At 39.2% G+C, this 15,512-nt stretch overlaps 1 protein-coding gene across 15 annotated transcripts in view; it reads left to right on the forward strand.

The window, feature by feature from the left end:
* The window catches only part of LOC117333190 (RNA-binding protein Musashi homolog 2-like), a 136,015-nt gene that overhangs the window by 111,795 nt on the left and 8,708 nt on the right, over positions 1–15,512 (forward strand). For 9 of the 15 annotated variants that reach the window (XR_004533843.1, XR_004533844.1, XM_033892350.1 and 6 more), the window contains 5 exons: positions 874–1,080; positions 3,996–4,067; positions 9,118–9,219; positions 14,708–14,886; positions 15,240–15,314. Coding sequence is in view for 13 of the 15 variants with exons in the window: in XM_033892350.1 (XP_033748241.1) it covers positions 874–1,080; positions 3,996–4,067; positions 9,118–9,219; positions 14,708–14,886; positions 15,240–15,281 (602 nt within the window). In the remaining 2 variants the exon portion in view is untranslated. The remainder of the gene's footprint in view (positions 1–873; positions 1,081–3,995; positions 4,068–9,117; positions 9,220–14,707; positions 14,887–15,239; positions 15,315–15,512) is intronic. The other 6 variants (XM_033892358.1, XM_033892357.1, XM_033892359.1 and 3 more) reach the window with 4 other exon arrangements.

The following is a 15,512-nucleotide window of genomic DNA, read 5'->3' on the forward strand; positions in this document are numbered from 1 at the left end:
CTATATGGTGGCCTATCATAACCCCAATGTTGATCCATGGCTACAATGATTTTGCATGTCTAAACTGTAGTCAACACAGCACACTGTTGTTTACTCTGAAAATACTGCTTTTTCTAGAACTTAGTTTCATAGTATTGCTTGTAGTGACAACATGCATGAGATTGACCATGTCCTTAGTCTAAAACATTTTACCCAAAATGCATTTTTTTTCAAAATAAAGACCAGAAAAAAAAACATTGGAAAAAAAATAACCACAATTAATATTCTGGACAAGCACTTCCTTGAAATGCTTTAAAAATGTGCCCGATCAGTGGTGTATTTAATGCATTGATCATGTATATATATATTCCCGTAGCGTCTAGACAGTTGTAGCCGTTGTAATGTTTGTGTGCAGTGTGACTCCAACTTAGACAGTGCAAAACCAGGGAAGCCAGATAATTATTACATATACTGGAATCATGTGTCCTCTGTAGCACAATTCAGCTCAGGCAATCCTTTCTGCTATATAATGCCATTCGTTCTATATAGCAGGTTTATGGCTCAACAAATCATTCCAAATTCTTTAAAAAAAAAGTTTGACATTCACTCACAATGTTTGACCTTAAATGATCTTGAATTCAAATTTGAAATTGACTGAAATTTGCTGAGTTGTAGGCTAGGAAAGCCTTTCTCCATCCTAAAGTCTCTGGTACCTATAGCCTCGTTAGGTAAATGTGGTGTACCACCCCATGTATCTGGCGTTGTTATATACAGTAGATATTAGGATGTGTATTACCACTGTATATGTTATCCTAGCTGATAATATAGACAGTGAGTGTAGAGGATAGCTAACGTATCACTGGCTTAGAGACCTGTTTCTCCTCTCTTGTTTAGGGCTCCCTGGTTATGCTGGGTACCTCCCCACCACCCCCTCCGCCCCGGGGGAGAGACACATGTCCCCCATCTATGCCGACCTCGGTGCTGCGACGGCCAATCAATTGACCGCAGGCTTACAAAGGAGCGAACATTCGCCGCTGCCAGTCAGCACGTCGCCTCTCCATCGTGTTGGCGATCATATACTTACTGCCCAGCGTGCTACAGGTATTGGTTTGTCTCCCTTTTATTCTCCATCTCCCATATATACATTCACAGTACAGTTGGTCCTATTTTATTTACTTTGTGACAGTAGGAATAGTGGCTCCCTTTTATTTATATGTATTTTTGCCTTGTTAAATCCTCATTTTAAATGTCAAAGAAATTGTAATTCAGTTTTTTCCCAAAACTACTTTATAATATTCCTTGTTTTTAAACTGACTGGTTATCCTTCTTTGCTTAAGCATTTCATATGCTCATCTAGAAGGAGTCAATCCACCTATAATTACCTACTCCCTACTCGTGATAACTGGTGATTGGATGTCCCTTCTAATACCACTAATTTAGTCATTGCAAATTTCTAAATTAAATTTTAAAGTTATTAAACCTTTGAAGTTTCTTATTGCTTCGAGTATTCCAATCACAAAATGTAGTTTTCTAATTAAATTTTACATTTTGTCCCTTTCACCAACATAATTTGAATTTTGTAGGTTGTTTTTATTTCTTTTTTTTGTCCTCTACATTTAAATCACCTGTATATCTACACAATAGTTAACGTGTAATAGTTACCTTTTACATGTTATGTGAATGCTGCTACTCGGCTTAGAATGGCTTCATGTGTATACATATTAGCAGTAGACTAATTTATGTTGTAGAGCAAGATTTATCTCCCTTCAGTAGAAATGTATAGATATATATATATATATATATTCGCAAGACATTGACTGTGTATGTTAATGAAGGCACACCTAATTTGTGGACGAACTGCGGGTACTAATTTATAAATATGAAAAATTAACATATTAATTTCTCTGCTCTTCATCAGTTAGAGTTTTACTTCTCAGAAAATAATTTGTGTGAATTTAATTTATGCAAGAATTTCCTTCTGAAAATCAAATCTTACTGAAAATAACCTGAATTTCTATGACTAACGTGTACTTCCTGCTGATGTGTCTTGTGTCCAACATGGGACGGAATGGTCTCTATCACACCGCCACTACATAAACCAGCTACATGGGACGGAATGGTCTCTATCACACCGCCACTGCATAAACCAGCTACATCCATCTATAAAGCTTATACCTTTACTAGACCAAACTTGTTCAGACACCTCTTGGTAACAGATACTTAAAGATCAGAGCAAAGTAAAAAATGTCAATTACACTAACGTCAATCACATGAAATATTGCTGTATCATTTGTACAGCCCATCAAATATCTGCACCTGAATTACTTCTGCATCATTTTGTAATACAAAATGTATCAAAAGTTGCACAAGAGATTGAATCTTGAAATAAGCTTTAGGTTTGTTAATATTGAAGAGAAATTTCGGCTCTGGTCAGAAAATACTGAGATGTTTTGAATGTGAATACCGTTGATTGTACAGACTAGAACCGTAGAACATCAATTGTGACAGCTTGTACAGAGACATTCTGGTCTTACATTGGCTTGATGAAAATTGAAGTAGAATATTTCTTGTAACTTAAAGCTTATTTCTTGAATGAAAATATCTGTGGCTTTCAAAAGTGGTCTGATGGACATCTCTGTGTGGCAAGGTGTGGATCTTCAGGCAACACCATGGAGCACAAGTAATAATACTCCCGCAGACGTAAATGTTGGAAACCAATCAGTGCCTTACACTTGTGGGAAGGAAGATCAACCAGACGATAGAGGGAAGCAATGCTGAATGATTACACGGGATGTCATTGACACGGCAGATATTGATACAGTGGTGTCTAACCGCGGCGCGATGTGGCAGCTATATAGGGCCTAATAAAATGATACATGTACTTCACTTTAACGTTATGGGCAATACGGTCAAAATTCAACTGGGGAAAAATCTGTAAATTGTTGAAAGAAAAAGGCAACTTTTGACTCTCTTGGATATTAAAGACAGACTTATTCAGTTATTTTAGCTGGTCAGGGAAATGATGTAGGAGTATAACTATGTCCTCAGAGTGGAATTAAAAGTGACATATCAATCCGAGGTATACCGCTGAGTTCAGAGATGTTTCGGTTATCAGTGCCGTACTTTTTAAAGATTTTGTGAACAGTTACTGATGAGAAAGTAAAGCCTTGTTAATAGATGTTTGAGGAGCAGTTTCTGACATGATTGATAGGCTGATAATACACCGTACAGAAAATTGTTAAAGACATCCGACCTGCTCCGGAGAGGCAGAAAAATTGTCACCTTCACGGGACTTTATTGGCACTTGGCACTTAATCCTCTGGAGCTGGAGCCTCATTGTGGAGTGATTGATGAAGTGGACTGTCAAATGCCCGCATAGGAAACACGACACATTGATGAAGAATTCTACTGGAGCACAAACACAAAGCAATTTTCTGTTTAAAATTATATCTGCCTTTCCTTCTTATCAAATTGTTTTCTCTCTCAAGTAAAGAATAATGTGATTTCAAAATAAAGAAATCAAACTTAAGTAGACAAAAAATCTTATCAGTTGTAACCAGCAAGAATTTAAAAGTCTGGAAATCACATGACTTAAATTAGCTATAACTTATCAGGAAAAATTAGTGAGGTCAAGTGAAAATAGCTTTAACCAATCGGGGAAACATTATAGTGTGGTCATTAGAAAAATTAGTTAACAATCCGGTAAAAACTTCTGAAAATAAGAGTACCTGACAATTTGTCATTGTAAAATAAAATAAAAACTGATATTCTGAGAATGTAGAGAGGATGAGGATTCTATGTCATAGTAAACATAGCATGTGCCAAACTTGAAAGGTAGAAGATTCTGAATGTCAAAATGTGCAGTCATATCACAAGCTTATCATAAACTTCTTACGCTGACTCTGAGGAGGATGTGGAGGTGACCTTGGTTAACTGTTGTAACCTCTGTTTACATGGACACTAACCTTGTAACATTTATTGACCATTGTTGACCTCCTCTCCTTTCACCCCTACAGACCACAATGGACTGGTCAGTTTAAATGGAATGGAGAGTTTAATGTGGAACCTGAGGGGTGAAAGGCTCTCCGGTAAGTACGATGTAGGTAGATTAGGTGGCATCGAGGTGTCACCTCAGCTTACTGATATTGTTGAGGACATTTGTATTGTCATGTAGATGCCATCTCTGTATTTGATGCCACAGCCCTGTCATGTTGTCATTATTTTTGATGCCCTAAGTGATAAAATTCAAACATGATATCCCAGTATTGTTGATTTGATGCCACCTTTGTTATGTTTGAAATATTGTTTGTGGTGATATGATTTGAATGACACATGGGAGACTGGACTATTTATCCCTTAGACAACAGGGGATTACAGATAGTGTTGACAATTAGGACCTGGCAATCAGTGCCCTTCACATGGTTACCTCATCTCTGCTTTACTGATCCTTCATGGCCATGATTAATGTCGGAGAGTAGACCATCAGTAGAAATCGGACCATTCCATGATGTTGACCTAGTATAACAGAATATATCACTTTTCCTTTAAAAGACATAACCTCCTGTATGACCTTAACTCCTTATATGTGACATAAGCTCCACATTTACCTGACATGATCTCCTCCTAAATCTTATATTACGCATTAGCCTTTCCGTATTTGTAGTTTACTCCTCTCAGAAATGTCATTAGCCCCTCCCCTGTTAAGGCTATTTAATGCTAGCTCCATCATTATTTGATATTACCCTCCCCTATCCGACATTACCTTTCCCCAATTTGATACTTACTCCTCCCCTATCCGACATTACCTCTCCTCTATTTGATACTTGAAATTAGCTGCCCCCTATCTAACCGATATAAACTTGTCCCTATATGACCTCCGCCCTCCTGTTGCCCTGCTGACAGAGTCCATCCTTATGACATGTTGAGTTATTGCCTCGCTGACAGTCTACCCCTATGACGTGTTGAGTAATTGCCTGGCTGACAGTCCACCCCTATACCATGTTGAGTTATTGCCTCGCTGACAGTCTACCCCTATGACGTGTTGAGTTATTGCCTCGCTGACAGTCCGCCCCTATGACATGTTGAGTTGTTGCCCTCGCTGACAGTCCACCCCTATGACATGTTGAGTTATTGCCTCGCTGACAGTCTATCCCTATGACGTGTTGAGTTATTGCCTCGCTGACAGTCTACCCCTATGACATGTTGAGTTATTGCCTCACTGACAGTCCGCCCCTATGACATGTTGAGTTATTGCCTCACTGACAGTCTACCCCTATGACATGTGGAGTTATTGCCTCACTGACAGTCCGCCCCTATGACATGTTGAGTTATTGCCTCACTGACAGTCTACCCATATGACATGTTGAGGTATTGCCTCGCTGACAATCTACCCCTATGACGTGTTGAGTTATTGCCTCGCTGACAGTCCACCCCTATGACGTGTTGAGTTATTGCCACGCTGACAGTCCACCCCTATGACATGTTGAGTTATTGCCTCACTGACAGTCTACCCATATGACATGTTGAGGTATTGCCTCACTGACAGTCCGCCCCTATGACGTGTTGAGTTATTGCCTCGCTGACCGTCCACCCCTATGACATGTTGAGTTGTTGCCCTGCTGACAGTCTACCCCTATGATGTGTTGAGTTATTGCCTCGCTGACAGTCTACCCCTATGACGTGTTGAGTTATTGCCTCGCTGACAGTCCACCCCTATGACGTGTTGAGTTATTGCCTCGCTGACAGTCCACCCCTATGACGTGTTGAGTTATTGCCTCGCTGACAGTCTACCCCTATGACGTGTTGAGTTATTGCCTCGCTGACAGAGTCCACCCCTATGACGTGTTGAGTAATTGCCTCGCTGACAGTCCACCCCTATGACATGTTGAGTTATTGCCTCGCTGACAGTCCGCCCCTATGACATGTTGAGTTATTGCCTCGCTGACAGAGTCCACCCCTATGACGTGTTGAGTTATTGCCCTGCTGACAGTCCACTCCTATGACATGTTGAGTTATTGCCTCACTGACAGTCTACCCATATGACATGTTGAGTTATTGGCTCGCTGACAGTCTACCCCTATGACGTGTTGAGTAATTGCCTCGCTGACAGTCCACCCCTATGACATATCAAGTTGTTGCCCTGCTGACAGTCTACCCCTATGACGTGTTGAGTTATTGCCTCACTGACAGTCTACCCCTATGACATGTTGAGTTATTGCCTCGCTGACAGTCCACCCCTATGACATGTTGAGTTATTGCCTCGCTGACAGTCCACCCCTATGACGTGTTGAGTTATTGCCTCGCTGACAGTCCACCCCTATGACGTGTTGAGTTATTGCCTCGCTGACAGTCCACCCCTATGACGTGTTGAGTTATTGCCTCGCTGACAGTCCGCCCCTATGACATGTTGAGTTATTGCCCTGCTGAGTCTACCCCTATGACGTGTTGAGTTATTGCCTCGCTGACAGTCCACCCCTATGACATGTTGAGTTATTGGCTCTCTGACAGTCTACCCCTATGACATGTTGAGTTGTTGCCCTGCTGACGGTCTACCCCTATGACATGTTGAGTTGTTGCCTGGTTGACAGTCCACCCCTATGACATGTTGAGTTATTGCCTCGCTGACAGTCCAACCCTATGACGGGTTGAATTATTGCCTCTCTGACAGTCCACCCCTATGACGTGTTGAGTTATTGCCTCGCTTACAGTCTACCCCTATGACATGTTGAGTTATTGCCTCGCTGACAGTCCACCCCTATGACGTGTTGAGTTATTGCCTCGCTGACAGTCCACCCCTATGACGTGTTGAGTTATTGCCCTGCTGACAGTCCACCCCTATGACATGTTGAGTTGTTGCCTCGCTGACAGTCCACCCCTTTGACGTGTTGAGTTATTGCCCTGCTGACAGTCCACCCCTATGACGTGTTGAGTTATTGCCTCGCTGACAGTCTACCCCTATGACATGTTGAGTTGTTGCCTCGCTGACAGTCCACCCCTATGACGTGTTGAGTTATTGCCCTGCTGACAGTCCACCCCTATGATGTGTTGAGTTATTGCCTCGCTGACAGTCTACCCCTATGACATGTTGAGTTATTGCCTCGCTGACAGTCCACCCCTATGACGTGTTGAGTTATTGCCCTGCTGACAGTCCACCCCTATGACGTGTTGAGTTATTGCCTCGCTGACAGTCTACCCCTATGACATGTTGAGTTATTGCCCTGCTGACAGTCTACCCCTATGATGTGTTGAGTTATTGCCTCGCTGACAGTCTACCCCTATGACATGTTGAGTTGTTGCCTCGCTGACAGTCCACCCCTATGACGTGTTGAGTTATTGCCCTGCTGACAGTCCACCCGTATGACGTGTTGAGTTATTGCCTGGCTGACAGTCTACCCCTATGACGTGTTGAGTTATTGACTCGCTGACAGTCCACCCCTATGACGTGTTGAGTTATTGCCTCGCTGACAGTCTACCCCTATGACATGTTGAGTTATTGCCTCGCTGACAGTCCACCCCTATGACATGTTGAGTTATTGCCTCGCTGACAGTCTACCCCTATGACATATCAAGTTGTTGCCCTGCTGACAGAGTCCACCCCTATAATGTGTCGAGATGTTGCCCAGCACCCCTTTCCTGTTTTTGGTGGTGGTTATGATAAACACTAGCCCTAGGCTTCAGACACATTGTTTAGATTCCCTCACTGTTATCACCATGGTGACACGCTCAGACAGTTTACATCGACCAGTATGGTTGGTAGCCACTTCTTCATTGCTTGTAGATTATACATCAGTAGTGCATTGTACATCAGTTCACAATCAGCTCGGGCCTTCTCAGAAATGTCGGGTAGAATTTAACAGATTTTTATCTATATATGAAAAAAGACAGAACATCATATTAGGCTATTACATATAACCAATTCTAGGTCTCATAAAAAAGAAAGAAAAAAAACAAAACAATAACAGTCCTGATGCAATTAAAAAAAATTTGTTTTCAATATTTCCAGAGTGCCTTGTAGCATTGAAGATTTGGCATTCTGTTGTATGTGTGTTCACCATACTCTATATGTTGGTCATAGATAGATAAGCTGTTTTAATTTGACCTTATAGAGATTTTCATTCCAACTCTGGACAAAATCTACAATCTTTTCTGTAAAACACTAAAAGCATGATTTTAACAATGTGATAATTCTGATGCTGTGACATTTGTCGTCACCATTGATTAAGAAAACACCTTTCACCTGGAGGGAAACAGTTGATTTGTGCATGATTCTCTCCTCAACGTTTTGTTTCTCTGTTTCTCCGTAGACTTGTTGGATTATTTTACCAATAGTAGTATTTCCTTGCTTACCTCTGCTGAAACTACAGCCTAGGATTAAGGGAATACAGGGGTTGATTAAGTGTTGCTCATGAAACATTCACAGAACATAACATACCTACAATTTGGTGCCAAATAGCAAAAAAATTGTAATTGAAATACAGAAATATTTAAATAAGGATTAATGTAAAGGCCCGCAGAAAAGTGGAGATAGGACTGCAATGAGTTTCCGTCACAATTTGATGCCAGGAGAAAATTGAAGGTTACCAAATACCAAAGTTAATTAGCTTGAACGTTGATAAGAATACACTTCATCAACAACAAAAAACTGTAATAGGTTAAATAGATTAGAACCTTAGGAAAGAATGAAAAGCAGGGTATTGCAAAAATGCAAAGAAATTGAGTAGAGAGAGAATCATGATAAGGAATCCTAAATGTGATTTATAGTCGTTTTACTAGGTTCTGAACATAGGGGTAACAACTTAAGGTTATTGATGTTGAAATTTAACCGAGTGCTGCTAAGGCAGACATGATGAGAGGAAATCTTGGAAAAGACTGCATTTTCTCCGTCTCTTGTGTAAACCTGGTAACCATGGTCCGAGGTGGTCAGGACACAGTAAATCATTAGAGGGCAAAGTTAGCTTGAAGAACTTGCGATATATATATATTGATTAGCATTGGTGAATTGTACCACCAGACTTTAATAATAAAAAAAATGGAGCCATTTGCGTCCTTGCAGCATTTACAAAACATCAAAAGGTGGTACTCTGTAGATGGTATATACAATGGGCACCACTTAACTAAAACCCAACGTTTCCCTTGAAGGTGTAGGAGGAAAAGCATTGACTAACCGATGCATACAAATGCATACCGACGGAAGGACACAACCGTACCAAGTCGTGGTCAAGTCCACCCAGTCCACCCAAGGTTCGTCGAGGCCACACACCTCCGTGTTTGCTATGTAGTGGTGTAGTACAGCGTGTTAGACACGCGTAGTTGTGTTATGTACTGCACTGTACACAAGCTTCTCTCTGGTCGTTAGGGACACTTGTCACGAAGGTGAAAGACATGCACCCCCTCTATCACTCACGGACCACAGCTACAATTCAAAGTTCATTTTAGGACAAAAGTATAGAAAATGATTTACATTTTGATATATTTTGATTCTGTTGATAATTGAAATTTTTAGCTGAAAGTCAGAATCAGCAACAATGTTTGAATTTTATGATGGAGCTATTTTGAGACGCGGTCCTGTGTTGTGGTGATGGGCCATCCATCCTCTTTGCACAATGTTCAAATCTGTAGTTTCTTGTCTGGCAGTAAAATACTAACCATTACGATGTCCTACTTTTCTCTAATTAATACAAATGGTCATTACTGCAGACACTTAACTGATGTAACAATGAAACTCACTTCCTCAGTGTGTAATATTCTCTACATTACTAAACAACCTATTAATAGTAATGACCTTGACCTTGTTGATAACTCTGTCCTTGACCTTGGAGAAGCTTGTATACCAATTCCCTAATAGACAAATGTATCAGTGTGTACACCATTTTTCTACCTTGTCCAGATACATGTAATTTCATGTAAAAATTGAATTAAATAACCCAGTCTTTGGTCATTAGAACTACTGCTTAAGTCTGACAAATCTTGAAAAATAAACCTCTTTTGAGCTATCAAAAAGCATAATTGCACAGACATCAACCTGTATGTGGTAAGTCCTACACTGAAATAGATTCTCTTACATTGGAAGTTTATACAAAGTCATACACAGAAACACATACCATAAGATCCTTGGTAGTCATACATTGAGACACACTGATATACAGGAAGTAGTCATACAATGAGATACTCCCTGGTAAACAGAAAGTAGTCATACATTGAGACACACTGATATACAGGAAGTAGTCATACATTGAGACACACTGAAATACAGGAAGTAGTCATACATTTAGACAAACTGATAAACAGGAAGTAGTTATACATTGAGACATGCTGATAAACAGGAAGTAGTCATGCAGTGAGACATACACTGATAAACAGGAAGTAGTCATACATTGAGACATACACTGATAAACAGGAAGTAGTCATGCAGTGAGACATACACTGATAAACAGGAAGTAGTTATACATTGAGACATGCTGATAAACAGGAAGTAGTCATGCAGTGAGACATACACTGATAAACAGGAAGTAGTCATACATTGAGACATACACTGATAAACAGGAAGTAGTCATACATTGAGACATACACTGATAAACAGGAAGTAGTCATACATTGAGACATACACTGATAAACACGAAGTAGTCATGCAGTGAGACATACACTGATAAACACGAAGTAGTTATACATTAAGACACACTGATATACAGGAAGTATTCATACATTGAGACACACTGATAAACAGGAAGTAGTCATGCAGTGAGACATACACTGATAAACAGGAAGTAGTCATACATTGAGACATACACTGATAAACAGGAAGTAGTCATGCAGTGAGACATACACTGATAAACAGGAAGTAGTCATACATTGAGACACACGCTGATAAACAGGAAGTAGTCATATATTGAGACATACACTGATAAACACGAAGTAGTCATGCAGTGAGACATACACTGATAAACACGAAGTAGTTATACATTAAGACACACACTGATATACAGGAAGTATTCATACATTGAGACACACACTGATAAACAGGAAGTAGTTATACATTGAGACACACTAATATACAGGAAGTAGTCTTACTATGAGACACACACTGATAAACAGGAAGTAATCAACAAAGAGACATACACTGATAAACAGGAAGTAGTTATACATTAAGACACACTGATAAATAGGAAGTAGTTATACATTAAGACACACACTGATAAACAGAAAGTATTTATACATTGAGACATACACTAATAAACAGGAAGTAGTCATACACTGAGACATACACTGATAAACAGGAAATAGTCATGCAGTGGGACACATTGATAAACAGGAAGTAGTTATACATTGAGACACACTGATAAACTGGAAGTAGTCATACATTGAGACATACACTGATAAACAGGAAATAGTCATGCAGTGGGACACATTGATAAACAGGAAGTAGTTATACATTAAGACACACACTGATAAACAGGAAGTAGTTATACATTAAGACACACACTGATAAACAGGAAGTAGTCATACATTAAGACACACACTGATAAACAGGAAGTAAACAACAAAGAGACATCCCTAGTAAACAGGAAGTACTCGTACAATTAGACACTTTAGTCCCGAGTCTATTCATTTGTAAATAAAAGGTCTGTCCTTATCAGACTGTGAAACACTGCAACTTCCTCTGTAAAACACGAAATAGGCAAGGCATGATTTATATACTCTCTGACTTTGTAATTACAGAAAAATACTTGATTACTTCCCCTTAACCGGATCAATGTCTTGTGCAGAAATTATACCTTTTGGTAGCTCATTAATGGTGTCATATTACCCTGGCAGATAGAATGGTCTTCTGGGTTGTCTTCAAATTTTAATCAAAGGACAAGGAAGAGGCATTGTTAAGAAGAACTTAAGGACAAAGTTGAAATGATGTTCACACTAATGTTGATATACATTAGCAGTAAATTTACATGTGTAAAAAAAAAAGTGCTAAACTTCAAGGATTTCTATCTAGATCTTCTTTATTTCTAGTTTAACATGAATTGTTCTTATTTCCTCTTCTAACAGAAAACACTTTCTGATAGTTGTGTCATGTTTTGTCATTACATTTTCATTATTTTGACATTCATCAGTTCTGTTTGTCTGTTGCATGAGACGCTGACTTTGACATATGAGCCTGCCATTGTTTGTTACTGACAGTCTATAAGACAATTGACTTATTCCTGAAAACACTGTTATTTCAATCCTGCTTTCCTTCGAGTTTAATCCAGTCTCTATCAATAATAAAAGAAGCAATACTAAATTTGATCAAAACCAGATTTTAAAAAATGAAGGCTTGATGCCTTTGAGTAGATACATTTCAATCCCCTAATCAATTGTTTGCTCTCAAAAAATGCAGTTTTGATTGAAAAAGACCTTTTGCTGGATCAAGATAATGGCAAAATCTAGAGTGATTGATTTTACACTAAATTAGAAAAATGAGAGAGAAGGAAATGCATCCCAGGATACTGGAAAGGTTTGTAGAGGCCAAGTCTGAAATACCAACTTAAATACCGGCCGTCAGTTCTGATACACTAATTAAAGTATTGGGTTGGTATAGGGAGACTAATAACCACGCCCCACTCGTCACTGAAGTTGACACCCACTCCTGTGGGAAGGGTAGTAGACTCCTCGACATGCAGAATTGATGAGTGTCAGCTCGTGTGTGTGCGATGGTTATATCGGGGGGCCAGGGCGGGTACTATGATTAAAGTCTCGACAGGAATTCAGGTAGAATCTCTGTAATAGAATCCACGTCAATATTAGACGAGGAATATCGGTGGTATATAGTAATCAGTCTACTGTATAAATCAGACAAGGAAAGGACTAACATCAAAAAGAGAAGGGGGGGGGGGGGGGGGGGGGGGGGGGGGCAAGGATGGGGCAAGGATATATCATAGCTATAAAAACATTAAAACAGGGAGGGGGGGGGGACAATGATATATCATAGCTATATAAACATTAAAACGAAGGGGGGGGGGGGGGTATCATAGCTATAAAAACATTAAAACGAAGGGGGGGGGGGGGGGGGGGACAAGGATATATCATAGCTATAAAAACATTAAAACAATGATAGTACAACAATCAAAATTAGACAAATATAGGAAATTAAAAAAAAAAAATCAGACTTGAGCTTCTAAATAAACATTGTCTATTCTAACCATTTTAATGATCTCCCAAAGTTTGAAATCACGAAAATAGCTAGAATTGTTTATTGATGTCAGAACATAAAGACCTAGTAGAGGAATGATTCTTGTCAAACTTGTTTTCCACAAGAGATCAAAAGGAATGTTTATAGTTTTACTGTAGGGAGACATGTGATGCTTCTGTGAGCTTTTACCACTCTAAAATGAAAAATTTATAAAAACTTCCAAACTTGAGCTGGGAATAGTTAGTATTAACATTCCCAAGTGAGAGGCGTGCTGCAGGCTCATTAAAACAGCTGATTATTTGCCATTTGGATTTTGAAAGTTTATTTTTATAACAGTTTGTGGTGCTTCTGGGCCTGAAGCTGTTTTTAATGGCCACTAGTTGAACACTGAAGGAGGTCTGTGCTAATATGACTATCTGTGGAATTCCAGTTAAGACTATCTTTGACTGATAATTTGTGGTTCGATGCTATATATCCTTCTGCAATGATCAGAATACATTACATCTTTGAATATTCAATAATTGAAAATGACATATGTGGTACCTTCGGGGCTATTAGCACAGCAGGCTGGTGGTTTAGGGAGACATCAGAAACATTGATCAAACTAATAGAGTTCCTTAAGCACTTGGGACAGACAAACTATGTGTACCGAGGGAGAATCAAGCATAGGAAACTTCACAAGGAAACAACCATTGGTGGCTTTCTGTACGTGCCAACTAAGGTATCAAACAGACAGAAAATTAATTATCATACACCAGGAATGTCGTGTGCAGTCAGCTTCCTGTAGAAGATAGGAAATCTATTTTTTCTAGCAAGTTAACTTAAAGTTAGGAAAGTTTTTTTCTCCTTTGCTCAGATTCATTCTCTACTTAAGTTTTCTTTCTCTCTCAAGACTAATTCTGTCTTCAGTTTTCTTTCTCTCTCAAGACTAATTCTGTCTTCAGTTTTCTTTCTCTCTCTAGACTAATTCTGTCTTCAGTTTTCTTTCTCTCTCAAGACTAATTCTGTCTTCAGTTTTCTTTCTCTCTCATTATTGTTATATTTTTTTCTTTACTGTACATAATTGTTTTGTATAATTATATTTTTCTGCAGCAGTCAACAATTCTGATGGCCTGGTTCATACCATGTTCATATCTGTTTCTATCTGACACTGTAGATCATATCTTTTCTTCCTCATTTCTATGTTGACATGCAATCACTCCTTTTAGTCCTTTACATAATAATATATCATAATTTAAATATGTTGTATGGTAGTGATTATCTAATGTTGTACCACAAATGCACTGAATATTGGATTATTTAATGTAGCCAGCTTGTTTGGATTTCAATGTAGACAAGTGTTATAGGACATTTGCATTCTTAGTGCTTCACAACCCTAACTTGACCTTGACCTTGAACACAGTAGCATGTTCTATTGGCTTTTACTGCCATGACCTTTCCATTTCTACAATTGACCTTGACCTGTCCTCTATTGAATAATTGCATTATTTCTTTTCAGTACTTTTAAGTCTATAGAAACATTGCCACTTAAAATGACCTTGTATTTTGTATAAAATGTTGTTTCAGCTGTGATAAATAACCTTGGCCAACAACAAGCCTTCCCCACTGCTACCTCTCCCGCCACCAGCAGTCGTGGTATCCCGCTAGCCAACAGCCCCGGACCATGTGACCTGTACAGCCAGGACGGTCTCAGCTATATTCAGGCCACCAGTCCCCAGCCATCCAGCTTCGGCCATAACCTAGCCGTGAGTATTATTTCCTTCACTCATCATGGAGAAAAGGGCAAACAGCTGAATACCAGTGTTCATCATTTACATCTGATCAACTGCCTCCATTCTGCACTGTTCTTCTCCAAGTTCTGTAGCAATGAACCACCTTTTTAGCTAATTCACAGGATAAACTTCATTCAGACAAGATGTTTGAAGTCTCACGATAAAAGTCACTAACACAAATTTTAAGATGCAATTTTTGAGAGTTCTTAAATAATGATGTACTTCCTTACCTGTCTTTAGGAGATATTCCTGTTGCATACAACTTCAGGTTCGAGTTTCAAGATTTTGAAATTAAAAGGTAATAATTGAATTTTGACATTTTTCAGGGACAGCTTATAGCCACCAATTTCCAGAATGGTTACCATTAACACCAGTCAACATTAAACACCAAGTCAATACAGGTATGTAAGGCCGGGTTATATCAGTTAATTACAAAATAACAATTACCACGGAAGTCAATACAGGTATGTAAGGCCGGGTTAGATCAGTTAATTACAAAATAACAATTACCACGGAAGTCAATACAGGTATGTAAGGCCGGGTTAGATCAGTTAATTACAAAATAACAATTACCACGGAAGTCAATACAGGTATGTAAG

Source organism: Pecten maximus, chromosome 8 (genome assembly GCF_902652985.1).
Source record: "Pecten maximus chromosome 8, xPecMax1.1, whole genome shotgun sequence".
NCBI lineage: Eukaryota > Metazoa > Mollusca > Bivalvia > Pectinida > Pectinidae > Pecten > Pecten maximus.